At 40.3% G+C, this 22264-nt stretch overlaps 5 protein-coding genes across 6 annotated transcripts; 3 read left to right on the top strand and 2 right to left on the bottom strand.

The window, feature by feature from the left end:
* The first annotated feature begins 1217 nt into the window (after positions 1-1217).
* Positions 1218-6003, top strand: ptger1a (prostaglandin E receptor 1a (subtype EP1)). Its single transcript, XM_088373612.1, has 5 exons — positions 1218-1354; positions 1833-1875; positions 2006-2269; positions 3117-4008; positions 4158-6003. Exons 4-5 carry the CDS (start codon positions 3157-3159, stop codon positions 4425-4427), a joined length of 1122 nt encoding a protein of 373 aa, XP_088229738.1. The 5' UTR covers positions 1218-1354; positions 1833-1875; positions 2006-2269; positions 3117-3156; the 3' UTR covers positions 4428-6003.
* A 44-nt stretch (positions 6004-6047) lies between these two features.
* Positions 6048-10496, bottom strand: pi4k2a (phosphatidylinositol 4-kinase type 2 alpha). The gene is made up of 9 exons (XM_088373610.1): positions 9992-10496; positions 8495-8695; positions 8277-8408; positions 8023-8176; positions 7863-7924; positions 7661-7760; positions 7422-7555; positions 7278-7337; positions 6048-7121 (listed from the first exon to the last, which is right to left on the bottom strand). The coding sequence occupies exons 1-9, from the start codon at positions 10328-10330 to the stop codon at positions 6960-6962; spliced, it is 1344 nt and encodes a 447-aa protein (XP_088229736.1). The 5' UTR covers positions 10331-10496; the 3' UTR covers positions 6048-6959.
* A 530-nt stretch (positions 10497-11026) lies between these two features.
* Positions 11027-13795, top strand: LOC148399127 (phosphoglycerate mutase 1). Its single transcript, XM_088373613.1, has 4 exons — positions 11027-11448; positions 11968-12242; positions 12743-12923; positions 13250-13795. The coding sequence occupies exons 1-4, from the start codon at positions 11310-11312 to the stop codon at positions 13417-13419; spliced, it is 765 nt and encodes a 254-aa protein (XP_088229739.1). The 5' UTR covers positions 11027-11309; the 3' UTR covers positions 13420-13795.
* A 387-nt stretch (positions 13796-14182) lies between these two features.
* exosc1 (exosome component 1) lies at positions 14183-16993 on the top strand. The gene is made up of 8 exons (XM_088373715.1): positions 14183-14305; positions 14878-14993; positions 15191-15265; positions 15529-15617; positions 15716-15749; positions 15828-15878; positions 16157-16241; positions 16408-16993. Exons 1-8 carry the CDS (start codon positions 14278-14280, stop codon positions 16512-16514), a joined length of 585 nt encoding a protein of 194 aa, XP_088229841.1. The 5' UTR covers positions 14183-14277; the 3' UTR covers positions 16515-16993.
* Positions 16984-21864, bottom strand: knop1 (lysine-rich nucleolar protein 1). Of its 2 annotated transcripts, none has more exons than XM_088373711.1 (7): positions 21741-21864; positions 21313-21387; positions 20889-20951; positions 18730-20796; positions 18573-18656; positions 18288-18356; positions 16984-18073 (listed from the first exon to the last, which is right to left on the bottom strand). In XM_088373711.1, the coding sequence occupies exons 1-7, from the start codon at positions 21756-21758 to the stop codon at positions 17768-17770; spliced, it is 2682 nt and encodes an 893-aa protein (XP_088229837.1). In that variant the 5' UTR covers positions 21759-21864; the 3' UTR covers positions 16984-17767. The 2 variants fall into 2 exon arrangements, with proteins under 2 accessions (XP_088229837.1, XP_088229838.1); XM_088373712.1 differs by lacking the exon at positions 21741-21864 and adding an exon at positions 21644-21723.
* Positions 21865-22264: the final 400 nt, after the last annotated feature.

Genomic DNA, 22264 nt, shown 5'->3' on the forward strand with positions numbered 1-22264 from the left:
GATGTAGATGGAGGAGATTTTAGATCGTATTAAATTGCAGACAACATAAAAATCCTTCCGCAACATTTTAGCTCCTTAAAGTCACACGGGTGCATAGATTTATTACATGTAACGAAAAGACTGAATCGATATGGCATTTAATATGACAATAGACACCCTATTATTATTAGATTGGCCTGACACAAGCAGATATCACATTGATTTTTTGGGCTGAGCATTGAGGCTCTATAATCTTCTATATTACATGCTGGAAATAGTCTACGGAAAAGCTTAAATGTTTAACATGAGCTACGTAATTGTTTCTTTCTGAGGCAAGAGGAAGTGGAGAATTTGATTTGAACCTTCTTCACCTGAAAAAACAGTTTAGTTATCAAAACACTGCCTCAGTGTTGCTATTTTTCAAACTATAAAAAGAAATATTTGCAGCAACAAAATGAAAATAAAAAAAAGACAGATTTTAATACCAATTTCAATAGAGCATATTTAATCAACCTAAAGTACTGCATTTCGATATAAGCCACTTCTCGTAAATCCTCGCCTTTTAAAACGGTCGCCATGAATAGTCCATGCTTTTGTCCACAATGTGTTTTTGAAGGCACGCAGACAGACGATGTGTGCGGCTTTCCACTGCTAGCAGCCAACATCTCTTTGAAATGTTCCTGCGGAATATATTGTACTTATTTCACTGATATGTTTGAAGATCAACATTCTTGTGGTACTGAATAAATACATTTCCAAGAAATTAGTGTACATATTCAACTTGGGCAATTGACAACTCAAATAAGTTCTCAGTCCTTGCTTCGCAAACAATGTTCGCAATTTTAATTTTGTGTACTGCAGAGTCTCGTAAGAAACTTGGCTTTCATTTTAACCTTTGAGGCTAGTTGGAAGAAGTGCCAGCTAGATCCTCAAATCTGCAAAACCAAATGGAAGCAACACTATCTGTAATTTGAGGCGGAATCATTTAGGTCAAAGTCATTTTTGGATTACTCCAATCCGATTTTTTCAGTCTGCATTGTCTAGAATTTGTTGTTAATTAAACTTGAGTTGTTTCTTCCTCCAATGGACCAATGTTTGTATTTTCTGGTTCAGTCCAAGCCCTGGAATGTTCTGTTTCTGATTAATGTCTATTAGCATTTCGGTCAAAGTGTCACACCCATGCCAGAGCACGCTCGGCCATCAATTTCCCTCAGCCACACCCCTTCGTTATCGTCATGGCTGTTACCTGCTCCCTCTTGTTACCTGATGTATTTAAACCCTGCTTGTGTGTTCCTCTTTGTCGGTGTCTACTGTTGTGGTCCGTCCCTAGTGTTCCTGTTGTCTGGTTTTTCCCCGGTCTGTCTGGAGGCTCACGGTCAGAATTTTAACCTTGTCCAAGTGGACTTCTGTCTGTCTGTTTGCTGGCCTTGAGTCTCTATCCTGTCCGTCTGTGTCTTCGATTCCCCACCTACCTCACTTCCAACTCCCTTTCCCTTCAATAAATCCTGGTTCAAGCTGCATTTGGTCGCCCTGGCTCAACTCATTCCTGACACAAAGTGCTCTCATTGATATGTTGGATGAGATGTTGAAAGTCACATCTCATACTCTGATATTTTTACTTACTATCTTCTGCCAGGGGCCCAATTCTCACATCTTAAAAATTAGAGCAACCCAGGAAGTTGGGTCAATTTTAACCCAACTTGAGGGTATTTTGCCCCCCCCAAAAAAAACAATTGTCAACTTCCTGGGTCAGTCTAATTTTTTAACCCGAATTGGCTGGTTTTTTACCTGTCATTTTTACAGTTGTAAAATAATCACCTTCAAAATGTCCTTTTCTTTTTTTTCTTTTACAGGTTTGGAAACACTTCAAACTAAAACCATCTCGGAAACCGCAAAGTAAAGCTATATCTTTTCATAGATCTGATCACCAGAAAAGATTGAATTGTTTAGCAGTATCATGCTTTGGAGTCTACAGCCCAGACTAATCCCACGTCATTTCAAAGTGTGTGTGTGTGTGTGTGTGTAGCGGTTCCCATCAACTAAGAAAAATGGATGCAGGCAGACAGCACACTGATGGAGTGCAGCCACAGAGCAGAGACGCCCACGCACTGTGGAAGCGCGAAGACTATAAAGCGTCAACGTCCTCGCCAACCTTCACGAAGACCCCTGAACTGGATACAAGAACGATATCAACGCTTTTAAAAATGATTTGTAATATTTTATGGAACAACCGGAGTGTCCGTGGATTATGGCTGGATCACTACTTTTCTTGTTGAATTGCAACTAAGTGGTGAGTTATAGCTCTGCAGTTTAGCGCATTGCAAATTAGATTTAACTAATTATTTAAGGCACCAATCATTTGTATTTCCAACACTAACAACACTTTTCGTAAATTGGTCTCTTGACTATTGTAGTGCAACGCTGTTTAATAATAAATGCAAGAAGTAAAATCCATTTGGAGCTCCTTTTCATGATTTGGTTGTTTGGGGTGTACCCCGCCTGACTTTGTAAGGAAGAAGATAAAATGACTTGATTTAGAACTGTAAAAATATTTATTGCAATATTTTCGCATTTTGTTTTAAGTTCAATTTAACTTTGAAATAAAAGTAATGTAATCAAGTACATGCAACATACTTTGACGTTGCATGTTTTAAAGCTGCGAAATTTACATATTGACACTCTGTTTTCCCTAACTTAATAACTATTGTTAATAATGATGATAAATTTGCTTAAAATAATCATGCTTATCATGTTGGACATAATTGTGCAATCCTAGGTCTTTCAAGGTATTAAAAAATAAAAATAAACAGACTTGTTTGATGAAGTTGGTTGACAAAAAGAATGATTGGTGGCGAATGCATTTTATTTTGTGGCAGCCTAAAAAACATCAAACTCTATCCATTTCCATCAATCGCATGGAACATTTTGTTCTTTAATGCCACCTGCTGTGGATTGAAATTGACGTCATAGTGCCCACGGGCTCACTTTGCAAACGTCCCGGCTCACCTGTTCACTGGGTTAGGTTATGTGATGTTCCCAAAGCAAAACTGAGGACATTCTGCTTTAAGTACAGATTGTGAGCACTTGTCTTGTGCATGGACTCATCTCCATTCCTGATTTCCTTGTTTGTCCTGCAGCCTCTTCAAACATGGCCCATACGAGCATCAACGTTGAGTCATGTTAGCTTTGGGCCGCTGTAACTCTTCATCCTCACCGCTCATCCCTCGTTCATCAAATGGCAGCGGAGGGAAAGCGGTGCCCGTGGTGGCCCTTGAGATGTCGCAGCAGGGAAACTTGACTGCTGGCGGCGTGGTGGTGGTGCTATTGCCCATGACGTTGGGTATCGTGTCCAACATCGTGGCCCTGATCATCTTGGCCAACGCTTACTGGCTCCAACGACGGCGCTCCAAAGCCAGCTTCCTGCTTTTTGCTACCTCCCTGGTGGTCACGGACTTCATGGGCCACGTGATCCCCGGTGCCTTGGTTCTGAGACTCTACCTCTCTGGAGGCATGCGGCCAGAGGACTCGAACGCTTCTGATGGCATGTGCCAGTTCCTGGGAGGAAGCATGGTGTTTTTCGGCCTGTGCCCGCTCTTCCTGGGTTGTGCCATGGCCGCGGAGCGCTGTCTGGGTGTAACCAGGCCACTCCTGCACTCCTCTCTGGTCACAAGCACCCGCACTAAAATGTGCCTATCTGCAATTTGGCTTGCCGCTCTGTGTGTGGCCCTCCTGCCCTGCTTGCAGCTGGGCTCGTACACCTATCAGGACCCGGGCACTTGGTGCTTTATTCGAGTGCTCAACGACATTCACGAGGGGGACATGGCATTTGTGCTGCTTTTTTCTGGGCTCGGCCTGAGCTCGCTGGCTGCGGCAGTGGTGTGTAATACCATCAGTGGATTGACGCTAGTGCTGGCGAGGATCAGGAGGAAGCCCGGCTCGCATCATTCAGCCAAGTCACACGACATTGAGATGGTGGTGCAGCTGCTGGGGATCACAGTCACCTCATGCATCTGCTGGTGTCCTCTACTGGTGAGTATTGGCAAGTACAACCCAAAATGTCTCTTCTTAGTAGAATTTCATCTGTACTCTGCTGTCTGAACATTAACCAATATTTAGCCTGTTTCTAATGTAGTAGATGTGAACATATAAAACAAACAGTGCACGTTTCATACCTGCAGATCTTTGGCCTGATGTCCGCCATCCAATCCTACACAGGATCCCTTGAAGAGGAGCTTTCTACCTACAAAATGCTACTGGTGATAGGTGTGAGACTGGCCACGTGGAACCAGATCCTGGACCCGTGGGTCTATATCCTGCTGCGCCGAACCGTTCTACGGAAAATCTACCTCATTGCAAAGTGCCAAGCGGGCCTGGGAGGCAATTTATTTGGATGTTTAGCCTCGACATCTCCTCCCCAGTCAGAGAAGAATGACGTCAACCAAGCCTAAACTGGGAGAATTGCATCAAAAAATGTTTTTTAAAAAAAAACATAAGAACTGAAGACGTTTGATAGAAGAATATGTCTAAAAGTGATGTTGGAGTGAGTTGCATGCAAACAATGTGACATTTCTGGACTGGTCCACTTCAGAAATATTGAGGAAATACATAAGCTGTAGCTTTTTATTGTTAAATGGGTTTCTGACATTTCAAATGGAAGCTAGCTGAATGCTATGATTTTGCACAAAAAACTTTATGAACATCATGTTTACTTAAGCATTGCTCCATGCTTCGTTCTCATTAGGATGACAGAATGTAACTGCGCTGCAAAAGTGAAGAACATTGCATTTTGGAAGGATAAAGGTTTGTGTGTTTACGATAGGAACTTTGACAGTAAAAAAATGCAACACAGTTAACATATCTTCTGCATCAGAATGTAAAAGAAGCCTGAGAGAACACAAGAGCAAATGCTAATCTATGACGTAATGTTCATGCTTTGTGACTGTACACTTGATGTGGGAAAATGGGGACATTCTGAAAGTTATGCCTCAAATTACTGAAATAACCAGTAAAGTACTTTAAATGAGTAAAGCATTTGGACAGTGACAAATGTGTTTTCTGTCTATTTTGATTAATATTTTCCAACTTTTTATTTCCATTTTTTCAACAACTGAGTCATTGTATTTGATCATTATAATTACCAAAACTGACCTAAGTAGTATAAATGTGTCTGGATCTGTGATGGTACAAAAATAGCAACGACCACACAAAGTATTAACAGAAAAACTGGAGTAACTAACTTTTTTTTGTGTTTTCCCAAGTTAACCAACAAAAGTTGAACTAAATACTTAATTTGTGAATGCGAGTCTGACTCAAGGCTCCTCAAATTTGTGTCGACTGTCATGTGTCTAACACACTCACCGTAACATCACAAGACCGCACACACACGCGCACATTAGTCATGCTTTGCCTTCGACATTCCTCACTTAGATGAAATTAAATTTGTGGGCTAAGTAAAATGGTTGAGTACAGAATATTTAAAAAGTCATTGAGTCTAATTGTCTAACATGAGCAAACACTTTCATGTGGGCCATTCTAGTTAATGGATAAATCTTTTACCTCAGCATTTTAGTCTGGCATAATGCTTGTTGTGATACATCCATTTTTACTACCATGCCACCTCCAGATGTTGTGCTACCAAACTATGGTAGATTAATCAACAGGATCTTCTAAACTATCATTTGACCGTAAATAATGGTTTTAGTGCTATTTATATTTGGATCTTGAGCAACTATTTGCTTGCTCAACCAGCATGGTGCAAGAAAGGAACTGCAGTACAGTACTGGATCATTAAGTACAACATCTGTCTCCTGATGGAGGTGATGCAAGACTGCATAGCTAAACCAAAACAGCAACATTGCAGCCATAAAATAAAAGTTTGATGATGGCCAATAAAGCTGAATGACAATTATGAGGATCACGTTAGAGCGGCTTTGCATATTTTTTAGCACCACTCGTGGTTTGGATATCATTGCATTGTTCAGGTATGCTTCATGGAATTGAAACATGTGAAGCCTCTTTGAATTTGCATGCTGGTGAGGTGTGGTTTAACATACTAATAAATGCCAACGTTTCTGTATGAATGGAATTTTTTTTTTATTAATTATAATCTATTTTTAAATATTACATACAAATTATACAGTGCATTGCCACAATACATTTCATGTCTGTTCTGTACAGCAGGAAGTTACTTTATGCATCTCCAACTGATAAGTAAGGGGGGGGGGAAGCTAATTAAACCATTACCAGAAGGCAATGAATCAACAACGCTGTCGCTTTACTTTTGGCAGTTCCAGACTGGGTGATTCTTTTTTTTTTTTCCCCCCACTGGTCAACTAACTCATTGGTGAAAGCGGAATAATTAGGCTAGCAATTATTGCAGCTTAACAAACGCCTTCTCTAAGCACACACATCTCGTCTTACCGCAGTCTGTCCCCCGCGTGACTTCAACAACCTCATGCCAACTGCAGTGAGAATCCATTTCAAGTCGTGAAACCACTTGACATTCCGTGCTCACCGTGTAGGCGTGCACAGTGCTTTCATTTCCTAAACTTTAAAATAGGCCATGCCAGTGCGGCCCATTTCACAACGTGGGGAGTGCAGGTGACGGTTAAAAGGCAGAGCGGCATGAGGAAAATATTGACGTGGGACGAGACAGCTCCCATCTTCAGTTAGACAACTTTTGTTTTTGACTGATTAGCATGCACATGTGGGCGTTCACACGTGTCCCCCGAGGAGTCCAACAGAATGACATCTCTTTGCACGAAGGAATATTTCAAACTTCTTCACATCCAAACAAGGCACCCAGGCAAATAAGGAAGATACAGTGTAAAATTCTTCCCCTTTTTGCCTTATCGCTTCAGCAAACGCACATTTCGTAATTACAGTATCCAGGGGACGGTGGAAATTAAATTGATTTCCAGCAGACAAACCTGTACTCTCTTCACCCGCTTCCTGCCATTCCTCCTCCCAATGCATGTTCCCTACCACCAGGTGAAGAAAGGTCTTCGACTCTGGAAGCTCTGCGTGTACGACTCGCTATTGGCTCTCTGGGGGGCCCTGGCAGTTTCGACGATCACTGGGGGCATCTGGACCAACTGGAGGGGTGTTTTATCATCCTTTAGGGCTTGGCACAGGTTCAGAATCTTTAAATGGAGAAGGGGTGAAGATGAAAATCAAGGTAATTTGGTCAATTACCTAAACTTATGCAAACTTCACCATATGTTTAATATTTAATATGTTGGGCGTATGTGCATGCAGCTTGATTCTGGTGTGCAGTTAATGTAAGCTGAATGACTGACCTGCCCCCTCATGACAGCGACCTGCTTGTGAAACTGTCCTCGGTCAAAACCAGGGTCTTTCTGTGGAACAACATGTACAAGTCAAATACATAGCATTGTTGCAGTCTGAATGAGCGGTATCAAATATCTCTACTTCAAACGTACCTTAAATAGTTCATAGAGGTCTTCTTCGAGATCTTTGATAAAATTTGGGTCTGAGAGTTTTGGTACGACTAGCTCTCGGATTTCCTCGGAGAAAGGAACTTTGGCCTGGGAAAGCCATGCCCAGTAGAACGGGTCTAGAAAATAAACAAATAAACAAAGTAGGTTCATGGCAGTCATTCAACAACTCATGAAATCGAACAAATAAGCACCACGGAAAGGAAGCAGTGATGTGGTCTTACATGCTCTCCAGGAGTCAGGATGTTTGAGAGGGAAAGCAAGACCATTGTCTATGGCTGCCAGCTTAATTATTGGGTCCTTCACTACGACCCAGTCTGTTTCCTGTAGAAATCATGTGGGTAGCAATTCAATTAGGAATTGCAAATATACACTTACAGTATAAAAAAAATATTTCAGAGAGAAGACTGTGAGTGGGATGCTCACCCGGTTCCCTGCAGCGTCCATAGGGCAGTCATATTTGAGAAGCCAGTTGTCATTTCCCCTGTCTGGAATGGAACAAAAAGGAAAACAAATCTTGTGATAACGAGTCGGTCAATGACCTTGCCGTGTGACCACACGTGCACATGGGTGACGGGTGACATGCCTGTGTTCCTGATGATGTAATCGAGTACTACGAGGCGTTCGAACTGCAGTTGAAGCTGACGGTTGGTGTTCTCCGGAAGAGGCTCGCCTTCAAACCTACGAAGCCAGAAGTCTGCATCCTTGTATCCGTCCACAAAGAGTTGGAAGGAGCCAACCTGGAGGAACATCAACAAAATCCATCATGTTTGACTCACATAAAAAAAAAAAACCTTGAAAAAAGAAAAAAAAAATTAATAAAATAAAAAAGCAATGTACCTTAGGAGGCAGTCCAATCCTATGGAAGCGCTGACCCACTTTAGGTACTTTCTCTAAGGCGAGTCTTTTACCTCGAGACTTAACCCTGTCGATAGCGCTGTAGTTGAACGTTTCACTCGCCAAGTATACCACCTACAACAAAAATTAGCGGTGAAACTTAGTTCCGACTCCAGTCACTGCTGCTATTATTACAGATGTGTACATGCATGTCTACCTACCTTGGTCCTCGGAACGATATTGAGCTCCAGTTTCTGGTCCACCAGGCTAGCGCCGGCCTCTGAGAGGTAGCCCTGGTTGAGAACTAAACAGTCGCGACCAAAACAGCACGGACAGCACAGTTTCTGGAGCCATTTAGTCCATTTGGGGTTAAGATGGCCATAGGGCTCCTCATTCTTAGGTTTGAACACGCCAATGATTTTCTGTTCAGGGACATGGGAAAACGACAATTAAAATGACAATATTTCAGACGGAACAGTTAATTCATTTATATGTAGTACTTACTACACTATATACCACGAAACAGTAAAATGTTCCTATGGTTGTTCAATTTGAACTTTAACTGAAATTTGAAGGAAAAATATTAATCTGAAGTTACACAAAACTCGAGACTGCCATGACATCATGTTCCTATACATATGGCAACAGGTGGATACAGAGGTTTAGTCTACCTTCTGCCATCTAATGAAAGACTGTATGAATGTATTTGCCATTATGTGATATTGAATACTTTTCCGCAGTACCTCTAACACGCCACTCTCAGAGGAAGCACTCCAACACACTGCTGAAACATCCAACTTGGACAAAGTAGTATTACATCAAGAGAGCAGGCACATGACTGCTAAGCACTTTGGTCATCGAGTAATGAAACCATGGCTGTGTGGGGATTGAGGGATAAGAATACAACATATTCAGTGTTGAGGATTTGTAACGATGTGGCAAACCTCAAAAAGCAAACTGAAATTGCACCGGATCTAAAATATCTTTTACAGAGAAAATGATGTCATGGTAAACACAACGAGGTCCAGTGAACACTAGTGCTTTTCACTTGGGATGCATCGCAAATGCACATAGAGTATACGGAGGAATGTAAGAAGTGAGTTAGCACTTTCAGTGGTTGGCTCCAGCAGAGTTGATCAAAGATTAACACCATTGAAGTTGTGTGATTGTGAAAAGACACAAAATTTCATATTGCAGACTTGAGGAAATGATTCGCCTTCCTGTCCAGGTCAAGCGATGAGCTGGATTGCATGTATGGGACTTTGCTCAATGTAGGATTCCAACAAGCCATACGTGATAAGTTGTGAAATTACTAGTATGCTGTTGTTCTTTATACTATTCGTGTTATCCGCTTTAGTTGAACAACTATACATCAACTATGAATACCTCTTAAGTAGAAGGTCTTTAGTAGGCTCATGGACACAACAAATGATCAATTCATTTAAAGTCATGATCCGACTTAACTCCACTTAATGAGGTAAATGCTTTAATGACCTCCGCAAAGACTTAGAACAAGCACAATATAGCAGGTTTTTGTGTATAGGACAAAACAGCATGTAAATTGGATAATAAAGTTTATAGTATGTGTTGCTTGGTGATGTATTTGTCATGTCATTATAGGGCACAGCCAAGGCTTCGGAGAAGAAATAACTACGTGGAAAAAAGTCCTTCACTTCCTTTCCAAAAATAAGCAGTGGCCTGGCTGTTCTTCATCTTACCCCGTGTGAGTCTTTGACAAAATAGCTACCACTGGATCCTTGGTAGATCCTCTCTGGGTAGATCCCCTCCTCAATGGCTCGCTCGGCCTTGCGGATGATCTCTCTGAACTCGGGATCCTCCGGGAATTCGTTCCGGTGAGGCTCCCGCGGTTGGGTACCACGATCCCGGTCCAGAAGCGGCTGTCTCTCCCGGTTGCGACTCGGACTGCCGGCGGGGATGCGCACCACGGAGCCCGGTGTGCCTCCGAAGGTGCCCCGCGGGCTAGGGGGCTCAATGGGACCGTAGTTGAAATCATTGGAGTCACGTAGCGGAGAGACAAGCGGACTCGTCTCGTCCATAATTCTATGTTATTACAGTTCGTAGTACGAAGAAGAAGGTGAAAAAGGTTGAGAAATAAAGCAGGGCAGCTGTTTGTTGTCTGCTTTGACGTAAAGTAGCTAACCAGGAAGCTAAAAAAAAGAAAGAAGGAAAATCAGATGACTGTCAGCTTCCGGGAGAGGGCGGAACCGGTTAGGTGTTTTGGATAATTAACCAATCAGTGATTAGATTTTGACTGTCAGTCATCTAGTCTCTCAGTCTGATTGGACAGAATCTGACCGCCCACGGAGGCACGTGAGAGTGTAACAGTTTTGCGTTAACTCCGAAATTAAAACTCTTTTAATTTTAAAAATAAAGTTATAAATATGTACATATGGGCGTCTTAAAACATTTATCATATTCAACTTCGACGTTCAAATAAATAATGCTGCTAGTGTGTGCTACATGGACGATCGTGAATCACTAAATATTTTACTTGTCACCAGGCAAGTGGGGCTCAGCAGTGAAAATTAACTAAATCCACTGGGTACATTTAATAATTAAATTATTATTAAATGTCAAACATTACGCATTCTATACGTGACATCATCATTGTGGGGATTATAATGGTTGGATGCATGAAGTATTATGATACAATACAAAGTAGTTCTATATAACGCAACTAGTTTGTATTCTCTGCAGTGGGCGTGTGGACGTGCGACTGTGCGCATCCTGCATACTCCTCTTGCCTCCTCCTCCACCACCACAAGCACAGCTCGCTTTCTGATTGGTTACAGCCGACAGGAAGAGAACGGAGAAAGAACCTTGGAGAGCTGTCAAATTCAGACGTCGACAACAGTCTCTTTAGAACTTCACTGAGCAAAATCATCACTAATCTGCAACCGTCTGCACAGTTCCACCAAAGCCAGGATAAAGCTGGGCTCACTGCTGCATCTTTTCAAGGGGAGTCACTTGATCCAAAGTTTCCGGAAATATCATACAGAGGACATCGGCATCGGGATGGCAGCGTACAAACTGGTGCTGATCCGCCACGGAGAGAGCTGCTGGAACCAGGAAAACCGCTTCTGTGGATGGTTTGACGCAGACTTGAGCGAGACAGGGGAGCAGGAGGCAAAGAGAGGAGGACAAGCTTTGAAAGGTACAATCAAGTCACGGCCTGTCGGCCATTCTGTCGGTCATTGGATTAGAGCGCTGCAAGCCTGCGCTTATGCAACTGCGCCGGATGGGGGAACAAGGTTGTGAGCCCAGAATGACAGAATTGAGAATAGAGCAGCATATAATGGGTGACAATTGTGTTGCATGACAATAAATAATTTTTTTTGTTGCAATTTTACAGAAATAAGTATATATATGGGATCGATATTATATCTGCAGTATAACGTACAAAATTTTAAACAGTATGCCTGCACCTTAAAAAAAGAGTAATCAAGAAATATCTTGGCTAATTCAGCTATTGATCCATTCTCTGTAACACATATCCTTACTGTCACTGGTCTGCTGGAGCCTAGCCCACCTGAGCATGGGCGAGAAGCTGGGCACATCTTGGATTGTCAAACCAATGAATGACATTTGTACTAACAAACCAGATGTACACATCATTGTCCAGGAGCAAGGCGAATTGAAACCGATTATTGTCTTTTTGTCCGTCTCTCCTCAGATGCTGGCTATGAGTTTGATATTTGCTACACCTCCGTTCTTAAGCGAGCCGTCCGTACGCTGTGGTATGTTCTGGACAGCATCGACCAGATGTGGCTGCCTGTGCACAGGACATGGCGCCTCAACGAACGCCATTACGGTGGTCTGACTGGCCTGAACAAGGCTGAAACGGCAGCTAAACACGGAGAGGCCCAGGTGAAGATTTGGAGGCGCTCTTTTGACATCCCTCCTCCACCCATGGATGAAGGCCATGACTTCTATCAGACCATAAGCAAGGTTAGTCTGGAAAAAAACATTTAACTATCCTCTTTTGCATAGAGATCCTGAAAAATAGTCACAGTTAGAGCCACAACAGATAATCTGGCAATACGCTTTGCTTTTTACATGACGTCAAGTGGGACATATAAAATACTTTAAATTTAGGTCAGTTTTTAACCAGCACCTACTAAACAATATGATATAACATTCAAGTCAAAGAAAAGCCAATAAATTAGTCTAGAAATGGTAATGGTGTTTTAGTTATGGGCGGCACAGTTTAGCACCGGTTCACATGTCCGCCTCACAGTCCAGAGGTGCAGGGTTAGATTCTTGCTTCAGCCTTCCTGTGTGAACTTTGCATGATCTCCCCATGCCTGTGTCGGTTTCCTCCAGGTATTCCACATTCAAAAAACATGCCTGGTAGGCCAATTGACCACTGCAAATTATCCGTAGGTGTGATTGTGAGCTTGGATGGTTGTCTATGTGTGTCCTGCATCTAAATATTTATGTTGTTGTAGGACCGGCGTTATGCTGATCTGACAGAGGACCAGCTTCCAACTTGTGAAAGCCTGAAGGACACCATTGCTAGGGCTCTTCCTTTTTGGAATGATGAGATAGCTCCACAGATCAAAGAAGGGAAGCGGGTGCTGATTGCTGCCCATGGCAACAGTCTCCGTGGCATTGTCAAGCACCTTGAGGGTAAGGATTTCCGAGTTCTTTGTGCAGGCTAACAGAATCAATTTTTTCTTTCAACTTTTCCGCACTTCTCCGCCAAGGAACTGTTTGGACGTACTTACAATTACATTACAGTACAATTTGATTTTTGGCTAAAATATGTCGAAATAGCGATGCTGCTCTTTTGCATTCATTTAGCGTGCAACTAAAGAGCAACTTGTTGCTAGGTGGAAATTGATGCAAGCAGACTGGTCAAAAGGATAACTTGCTCCGTGCAATTTGCTTTTTATGGTGGTGCTCAAAAGCAGAGAAGCAATGACAATAACAAATGATGCGACTATGTATTGCAGGTATGTCTGAAGAGGCCATCATGGAGCTGAACCTTCCTACTGGTATTCCTGTTGTCTATGAGTTGGACAAAAATCTGAAGCCCATAGGACCCATGCAGTTTCTGGGAGATGAAGAGACCGTGCAGAAAGCCATGGCTGCTGTGGCAGCTCAGGGTAAAGCAAAAAAATAAACTTCATATTAATGATTAGGCTGGTATTTAGATCAATGCTGTGCTGTTCAGTAAGAAAAAAAAAACTAGTCAACAAGCCTGTTAGTGTTGTCAGCATCCCAAACTTCATGCACACACGCAAGCGCTAAATAATGGTTCACTCAATAATAATGACAGGTTTGAATTGAATCATCTATATTTTTTGTGATACAAAGTTTTAAAGAATGGATCTTGAGTTGTATGTGAAATGTGCATCTTGGACTTTGGTAGTAACGTCTCTTAGCCCACAATATATAGTAACACTGTTGTTGAAAGACCAAGTTGATTTACTTTGCACTTGTCCTTGCTGTAACATTGTGAAATAATAAATGTGATGAGCTATTACGTGTTTAAAATATTTTTTGTCATTGTGTTTTTTCCCCAACATGTCTCTCCATCACATAGCTTTGCAAGCAATGCCAGTTTCATTTCTAGCTTGTAATGTTTAATTTTAATGTAAAATACTTTTTTTTCATGATGAGAAATGCCAAAATATTTTGAAATGTTTTTAACCTATTTTTGTTTTGTTACATATGAAAATATGTAAAGTAAAGGCCTATGTCAGTTTTGGCACTTCAGCTGAACAGTCATTCATTCAGATCTTAAAAAATATCAATATTATTAATTATTAATAAATATCTTCAGTATTTGATTAAGTTTTTAGTGTTTTCTGGAAAAAACATTTTAAGAATGTAACTATGTAAAACAATCATATGTCAGGATGCTCGCCATCTTGAACCGGGAGTCCGCCTTTCCTTTTCCGAGTGTAACTGACCAATCAGGATCAGCCTCAACCTTTCGTCACAACCAATCGCCTTGCAAGCAGTTCTTCTCACAAACATGTCACCCATGAAGCTGTGTGTTCCTGGTGAGTTTCTTGTATTTGGTGACATTAACTTGTTTTGCTTCGATTTAAATAGGGACCCGTGTCCGGAAATATTTGTGATTCCATCATTAGTCTGGCATCTTCTACAGATTGTATTTATGAAAGGCACTATTTTCTGGTAAACCTCAAACTATCGGTTGAAAGGCTAAATCATGCTAAATAGTTGCTACCACGCGTTTTAATTTTGGTACTCATTAAAATCCGTGTTCCAACTATTTTATTGTGTCTCACAGCGTTGCTACGTTAAATTACGTTAAACAAGGGAGTAATTTAGTCTTATCGTCGTGTGTGGATTGTTGACTTTTACTTTCCAGTCAGCAGTCCTGCCCATCGCCCCAGGCAGGACAACAGCATTCCTTTCTGGCTTGTGTTTAAATCCTTGGTTGGGTTCAATGAGAAATGTGTATTAAAGTAATAATACTAATAAATGCACAGATAAAAACATTCCTATTTATAAAAGCCTCTAACGTGGAATTATGACCTGATACAGTTTTTGTGCACCCTCATCTCATCTGTACGTTGCCCTTCAATAAGAGTGTCCATTTTGTCTTCAGGTGATAAACTTTGTAGTGTAGAAGACTGTGCTCCTGGGACAGGCGTATACCTGCGGCATGGCTACATTTACTCCTCGCTAGCAGGCTACGTGCTCAAGAAAAATGAAGGCGAAGAGGTGAGGGCTGTGATTGCTCGTGATGGCTCGTGTGCAGTCGGACGAAGCTGCCAAGACATTCATCTGCGTGGGAATGTGTTACAGCATTGTTCAGCGACATGTCGTCAGGCCTATTTAATCACAGATGGAATCAAAAGAATTTAAAAGGTGGAGTATTTGTACACTAATTGTGATTTGTTTCTTGTCTTCTTTTCTAGTTACCAGTCATCTCTGTTGTGAGAGAAACAGAAACACAACTACTGCCTGATGTTGGGGCAATTGTTACTTGCAAGGTAATTAAATGTGACTTCATTGCTAGATGTTTAACAGTAAATACACAATATAAACATTGGTCACGACAAACAAAATGAGAGGAGAATAGATCTGCAGTAGATGCAAGAGGTACCCGTGATTAAATAAAGAGTAAACAGCAGATGCTACAGTAATTCACGCGTAGCAGGCATACAACTCACAGGTGCAATATTCTTTATTTTGTACAGATAAACTTGGTTTGTGCAGATAAACATATTTGCCTTTTTTTATTTTGATTGAACAGGTGACCAGTATCAATCCCAGGTTTGCTAAGGTCCACATACTTTATGTCGGCTCCACACCGCTGAAGGACCGCTTCAGAGGAACGATCAGGTACTGTACAGCTAATGTGTGCTTCAAAGGATCACCGTTTTTCCACTGCTTCACCATCACATAATGCAAAAACTACTCCTCGTTTCCAAAACCTTCAGAAAAGAAGATGTCCGGGCAACAGAGAAAGACAAGGTTAGTTTGAAAGAGTAGTCACTACATCATCAAACATGTAATTTAAGACAATATGTTTTGGACTCATCTTCTCTGCAGGTGGAGACGTACAAATGTTTCAGACCTGGCGACATTGTCCTGGCTAAAGTGGTATCCTTTGTTTTGAATGCATTTCAACATATTACATATTATTTAAAGAGGAAGTTAATCCTGAAAATTTCTTTGTATTAGGTTCTGTGCAACCCAACTAGTTGAAACACAATATTTTGTTTGTGGAATATGGACTTCTTTCAGCTGCCCCCATTAGGGGCAGAGCAATCATTTCCATATCAACAGTAGCAGTATCAAAATGAATGTATAACTGATCTGGTTGTGGCTAAACATTGTGTGAAAGCATGTTGTGGTATTCTTGACCTGAACTGTGACAGCTTTCTCTGGGTGATGTGCAGTCCAACTACCTGCTGACGACAGCTGAAAATGAACTTGGCGTGGTAGTGGCCCACAGTGAAGCAGGTAAAAATCTCCGAAATTACTTTTTTGGCAAACATATTTAGTGACTCTATGCCCAGTACACAAAAATCGTTTAATATATCTAATTTATGTATCTATCTTGTTTTTATTTTGTATACAGCAGGCTCCACACGTGACACTAAAAATACTTGTCGTACTTGTACACTAGGTGCACAGATGGTTCCCATCAGCTGGTGCGAGATGCAGTGTCCACAGACGCATGCCAAAGAGTTTCGCAAAGTGGCAAGGGTCCAGCCAGAGTACCTGCAAGCGTGACAAACTTGACACTTGATTTTCTTCACAAGGAACACACAGCTTCCCCCTCCTCATCCCTGGGTGACTCCGGGGCCTCCCCGAATGAGCATTATTAAGTTTTGCTTGGGGGAAAATATTGTTTTATTTCCTTTACATTTGTCAGAATATCAGCTCGGACACAATGTAAACATGCACATTTCTCATTTTCTCTGGTGGTTATGCACCAATGATAAACTGAAGTCTGAACTGCTTTCAAAAGCAGCTTCACGAGGTTGTACTCAAATAATACGATTCAGTTTGCATCTTTTGGTGCTCATTTTTTCCCCAGTACATTGAGCCTACAATTAATGCAGAATTTTTTAATGAACACTTCTAGCTTACTGAAGATGTTTGAAGAACAAAATATAATGAAAATGTTATCCTTGCTTTGCCCCTTTTTTTTTTATATAAATATTGATTGTAACTTCAGAACTAGAAAAATACAGAGAGCAGTTGTGTAACATTTCTTTATTTACAGGGATTCCTAAAGTAAAGAGCATGATGATATGTAAACAGTTAAAACAATACTAAAGTTAAAACAATACTAAAGCTGGAGTTTGCAGTTTAAAAAAAAAAAGCCATCTTAAAACTACATAAAATGACAATGATCTTTAAAAAAAATCATACCTCGCCCCATTTTTCACCTATAATTTTATTTTAAGAACTACACTGGTCAATGTTTTCTCTAATCAATGGTGCATACTTTTTCAGATGATTTTTTTTCCGACTAATTCCAAATCTGCCCTTGTGTCTTCTCTGGCACATTTTCATAATAACAATAGATGTAATGCATTTTATATTTATGAATTAAAGATATATTTTCCTAAAGGTCGAAGCTTGAAATCACAATGCACGATCAAATTTAGATTGTGCAAGCTTTTATACTTGGAAGGAAAAATAACCCCTCATGTGCTAGAGAAAAAAAGCACGTTATAACCACAAAACCATCGAATTAAAATTTACTGTTGAAAGTGTCACTTTAAACTTTGTCCCACCATGACAAGAATAGCCTACCAGAAAATCAAAAGGTGACAAGAAAGTGTGCAATCGTCACACACAACGTGCAAAGTCAGTGTGCTATGTTCATAATTTGCTTGGGGCGGATTAGTTAAATGGGTAATCCAGAAAATGTTAAAAAAAAAAAAGTTAAAATGATGCAATTAGCCCGCTGCCAAAACATTTAAACCTTGCTAGCTTGAAAACTGCAAACTCCACCTTTAAACGATCTACAAAGCTCAGTCATCAAAGCGGACAGAATGACATGCGTTGATGTCAATAAAGAACTTTTTTTGGGAAGATTTGCTCAAGCCAAGTCCTGCACATTGGTTGTTAAAGTCTATTCTGTGTGAGCGAGCACGCTCAAACTCGCTCCAGAGTCCTTGCTGCAAGCGCTCCTGTGCGACTTTGTCCAGTGCCATATTTGGCTTTGGCGTGCTTGCAACAGCAGCTGGCTGGAAGTTCTTGAAGCCACCAATCAACCTGAGGAACCTCTGTTGCTGTTGACAGTTTTCAAACTGGGCAGTGCTCCACTGACCAAAGCCCTGAGATGAGATTTGAAGAGCAATTAGAAAGCGACACAATTGAATTTCAGAGAACTTGCTTTGATTTATACTGTCAAAATCAGCAGTCAAATTTGACTATGACTGTAAGATATCTTAAAGATTCTTTTTTTAAAATAATATCTTGTATCACTGTTGTGCACTTTGATGGACATGGCAACCAAAGCATTTTAAAGACCAAAGAAGAATCACTGACTGAAGCTTGGTCCGCTTTTTGAGGGTGCGAAGCCTTGTCGACTTCCATTTGTAAAGCCTGTCGCCTTTCCTGTGTTAGAGCAGAACACTTCATCAACAAACATGGAAAAGACTCGACAGAACGCAGTAAACATTTTTCCAGTAGCCTATTAAACAATTCACCACAATTCACTATTTGACCATCAAAAAGTCATGAAAGCAATGAAGATCAAAAAGCTTTAGATTTGAATTATGTTGTGGCAGTTAAGGTGATAATTCCATGCAAAACACGATGATTCCTTTTTACCTGGTTGATGGTCAACTCGTCAGTGTTTCCGGTCTTCTCTGACAAGAAGACAACGTCTACTTGGGGAACGCTCCTCAAATCATCCTAGAACACAAACCCCCAAAAGTAGGTAAGCATGGCTAAGATGTTCAACAATATGACACAAGAATACACTCACCCATTGATGGTCCGATTCGACTTTAATTTCCTCCACCTTCTTCTGTTTCCTTTGAATCTCTTTCTTCTTCTTCATGCAGGAGTCGGGATACACTTCCTCAAGCACTTTCTCTTTCTTAACAGGACTTTTGGTTTTTCTTTTCTTGTTTGGTTCCTGGTGTTGCGTTTCTTCACAATTAAGCTCTTCTATTTTTTGTTTTTTCTTCTTCACAGTTGCAGTTTTCTCATCTGTGCCGAGCCCAGATGATTTTCTCTTCCTGGGCTTTGCTTTTTTTTCCTTTTGTTTGGTCTCACCTTCCTCTACGCCACCGTCACTCTTTGCGGCTTTTTCTTGCGTCCGTGCTGCCGCTTTACTGGAATCCACAGGTTGTTCTTTATCTCGTGAAGCATCCTTTTTTTTCTTCTTTGGCTTAAGCTCACAAAGCTCCTGTGACGTTTCTGTGGCCACGTCACTCTCTGATAATTTTAATTTAGCGGTTTTCTTCTTAATACTTGTTTCAGTCTGTTCCGCTCCAATCTTTTTCGTCTTTGCCTTGTGTTTAATATCCCCTGCATTCACGACTGGCATCTTATTTGGTTCTTTCTTGGCTTTCTTCAGTACCTTCTTTTCTTTTCCCCCCATCCAAACCTCTTGATGTTCAATTTGTGTCGCCGTATCTTTCACTTTTTTCTCCTTACACTCACTTTTGTCCTTTTTCTTTTTCACCTTCACCTTGATGACTGCACTGTCTGTAACATGGTTAGTATCATGAATCTCATTTTTGTCTTTCTTGGGTTTCTTTGCCATTTTCTCATCATGAACCTCATTTTTTTCTTTCTTGGGTTTCTTTGCCACGTTCTCGTCATGAACCTCATTTTTTTCTTTCTTGCGTTTCTTTGCCACTTTCTCATTACAAAGCTCATTATTTTCTTTCTTGGGTTTCTTTGCCACGTTCTCATCACGGACCTCATTTTTTTCTTTCTTGGGTTTCTTTGCCATGTTTTTGTCCTGAACCTCATTTTTGTCTTTGCTGGCTTTCTTTGACACTTTCTCGTCATGAACCTCATTTTTTTCTTTCTTGGGTTTCTTTGACCCTTTCTCATCATGAACCTCATTTTTCTCTTTGCTGGATTTCTTTGACACTTCCTCGTCATGAACCTCAATTGTTTCATTCATGGCTTTCTTTGACACTTTTTTGCCAAGAATTTTATTTTTTTCTTTACTGGCTTTCTTTGACACTTTCTTGTCATGAACCTCATTTTTTTCTTTACTGCCTTTCTTTAACACTTTCTCGTCATGAACCTCATTTTTTTCTTTCATGGCTTTCTTTGCCACTTTTTTGTCAAGAATTTTATTTTTTCCTTTACTGGCTTTCTTTGACACTTTCTCATCATGAATCTCATTTTTTTCTTTCATGGCTTTCTTTGCCACTTTTTTGTCAAGAATTTTATTTTTTCCTTTACTGGCTTTCTTTGACACTTTCTCGTCATGAACCTCATTTTTTTCTTTCATGGCTTTCTTTGCCACCTTTTTGTCAAGAATTTCATTATTTTCTTTTTTTGCTTTCTTTGGCACTTTCTCATTATTAACCTTATTTTTTTCTTTCTTGGCTTTCTTTGCCACTTTTTCATCATGAATTTCATTTTTTCGTTTTTTGGGTTGCTTTACCACTTTCTCGTCATCTTGATGATTTTCATGATTAGTCACGGTTTTATTTTTTGACTTTTTGTCATTACTTGTTTTCTTGGTTCCTTTTTGAATGTCGGTCTGTGTTTTCTTTATGTTTGTTTCATTACAATTCCCATCTATTATATTACAACCATTCACCACTTTCTTCTTCTTTTTCGGTTTTTCCTCACCGCTTACTTCTAAAGGCTCCTGTACTGTAACTACCAAGTCATATTTTTTCAATTGTTTCTTTTTCATGTCCACACACTGGGCTGTCTCATCAACTGTGGAAACATTCATTTTTTGAGGTGAAGTTTGTTCCTTCTTGTATTTCTTTTCAACATTCTCATCTATCACATCCTCTTTTTCCATTTTCATCTTCTCCTCACATGTTTTCACAAGAGCAGACCTGTCATTTGACTGGTGGACAAAAATTGAAACATGATATTGGTTTAAGATTCCATATGTTGTATTTCATTACTAAGCCGATCACACAAGTGTGTGTGCCAAACCTCTGAGAGCTGTTTCGGGAGAGATTCCTGATCAATGTCTCTTTGCAGGGCAAGTCGCCTCACCTATTGGGGAACACAACCGAATTGAGTACAAGTGACATTTAATATAATGAAGACCACAATCAAATTTGACAAGATCCTGCAGCTCTATACAGTCCAATCCATAGTTATTCACACTGTAGAGGTTCTTAAGACAAATATTGATGTGTAAAATGAATTCATACACTGGTCAAATTGTTTGCTATTTACTCATGTAAAAATGAAAACAGCAATTCTCCAATATTAATAATTACTTAAAACCATGGTTTACACTATTTTTCACCTTTTTGTTCTTATACAGCAGACAATCAGTAAATGCAATTTCACTTTAACTCTGACCAATGAGCAAATAACTTTGAGATTAACTGATTATTACATAAATTACCTGATCAATGACAACAGTCAGCTTGGGTCTAGGTGAAGTCCATTCGGAAATAAAGAGCACTTCTTCAGAATCCCTCTGAAATTAATGAATGAATGAAACAAACAGGGTTAGCTAGTTTTATTTGTTTCCCGACTGCTCTATTTTGATTATTAAAAGAAGAATCGTAGCAGTCCAAGTTGATGGACGAAGGGAAAGAAAGTTAGTCTATCAATTATTGGAAGGAAAACACACAAATACTACGAAAAATAAACCCAAACCCGGCTGCACGTCACGACTGCTTTGTTGCACTGTTGTTTGAAGCTTGAAAGAACGCTACACCAACATAACTTACATGTTTTTTCCTAAAGCACAGTGCTCAAAATAATGGCATAACATAGTGTAGGTAAGTTAGCAAGATAGAAGCCAACCATTAGAATAGTTTCACTTACTTTGAACATTTGATTCATTCACGTGCAAGGCAGGACTTTTGTGACCCGGAAGTGATTTCCTATGCTTCCAGTGGAAATGAGTTTTCGGAAATGTTGTCGCTGTTCATCAAACTAGTGCTAGTCAACTAGTGCAACTGCTAGTCATATTATTTTTTTTTTTTTTAAATGCGTTGATATTATGTATAATTTTAAGGTGCGTGTCTTTTTTTACCATTTAGCATAACGGCAAAGTTTAGTTACAGCTAGCGTGTACTTTTAAGCAAAATTTCAAACATTAGTATTCAAATGAAAATTTAGGTTTAAATTTCAATTGTAAAGAGCAATATCGTTAAGCAGCTGTTTCTCAGGTGCCTATAAGTTGCATGATTGCACTTAGTAATCAAATGAAAATTTACGTTTAAATTTTAATTGTAAAGAGCAATATTTTTATGTAGATTTTTCTCAGGTGCCTATATAAGTTGCACGATTGCACTCAACAGCCAAATATGTGGCAAGACTAAACATCTTACAAAAAGCCCTTGGTG

Source organism: Syngnathus floridae, chromosome 4 (assembly GCF_059516105.1).
Source record: "Syngnathus floridae isolate MCC-2025c chromosome 4, RoL_Sflo_1.0, whole genome shotgun sequence".
Taxonomy (NCBI): domain Eukaryota; kingdom Metazoa; phylum Chordata; class Actinopteri; order Syngnathiformes; family Syngnathidae; genus Syngnathus; species Syngnathus floridae.

Excerpts from the sequence above, each read along its gene's own strand:
- LOC148399127 (XM_088373613.1), top strand. The coding sequence starts at position 11,310 with ATGGCAGCGTACAAACTGGTGCTGATCCGCCACGGAGAGAGCTGCTGG. Across the intron at positions 11,449-11,967 it reads AGGAGGACAAGCTTTGAAAG|ATGCTGGCTATGAGTTTGAT; the intron begins GTACAATCAAGT and ends GTCTCTCCTCAG. Across the intron at positions 12,924-13,249 it reads CATTGTCAAGCACCTTGAGG|GTATGTCTGAAGAGGCCATC; the intron begins GTAAGGATTTCC and ends TATGTATTGCAG.
- exosc1 (XM_088373715.1), top strand. The coding sequence starts at position 14,278 with ATGTCACCCATGAAGCTGTGTGTTCCTG. Across the intron at positions 15,266-15,528 it reads GGGCAATTGTTACTTGCAAG|GTGACCAGTATCAATCCCAG; the intron begins GTAATTAAATGT and ends TTGATTGAACAG. Across the intron at positions 15,618-15,715 it reads CGCTTCAGAGGAACGATCAG|AAAAGAAGATGTCCGGGCAA; the intron begins GTACTGTACAGC and ends CAAAACCTTCAG.
- ptger1a (XM_088373612.1), top strand. The coding sequence starts at position 3,157 with ATGTTAGCTTTGGGCCGCTGTAACTCTTCATCCTCACCGCTCATCCCT. Across the intron at positions 4,009-4,157 it reads TCTGCTGGTGTCCTCTACTG|ATCTTTGGCCTGATGTCCGC; the intron begins GTGAGTATTGGC and ends TCATACCTGCAG.
- knop1 (XM_088373711.1), bottom strand. Across the intron at positions 20,952-21,312 it reads TGACTGTTGTCATTGATCAG|GTGAGGCGACTTGCCCTGCA; the intron begins GTAATTTATGTA and ends GTTCCCCAATAG. Across the intron at positions 18,074-18,287 it reads AAAAAGCGGACCAAGCTTCA|GGCTTTGGTCAGTGGAGCAC; the intron begins GTCAGTGATTCT and ends ATCTCATCTCAG.
- pi4k2a (XM_088373610.1), bottom strand. The coding sequence starts at position 10,330 with ATGGACGAGACGAGTCCGCTTGTCTCTCCGCTACGTGACTCCAATGAT. Across the intron at positions 7,556-7,660 it reads TCCTGACTCCTGGAGAGCAT|ACCCGTTCTACTGGGCATGG; the intron begins GTAAGACCACAT and ends TTTATTTTCTAG. Across the intron at positions 7,338-7,421 it reads ACCTCTATGAACTATTTAAG|AAAGACCCTGGTTTTGACCG; the intron begins GTACGTTTGAAG and ends GTTGTTCCACAG.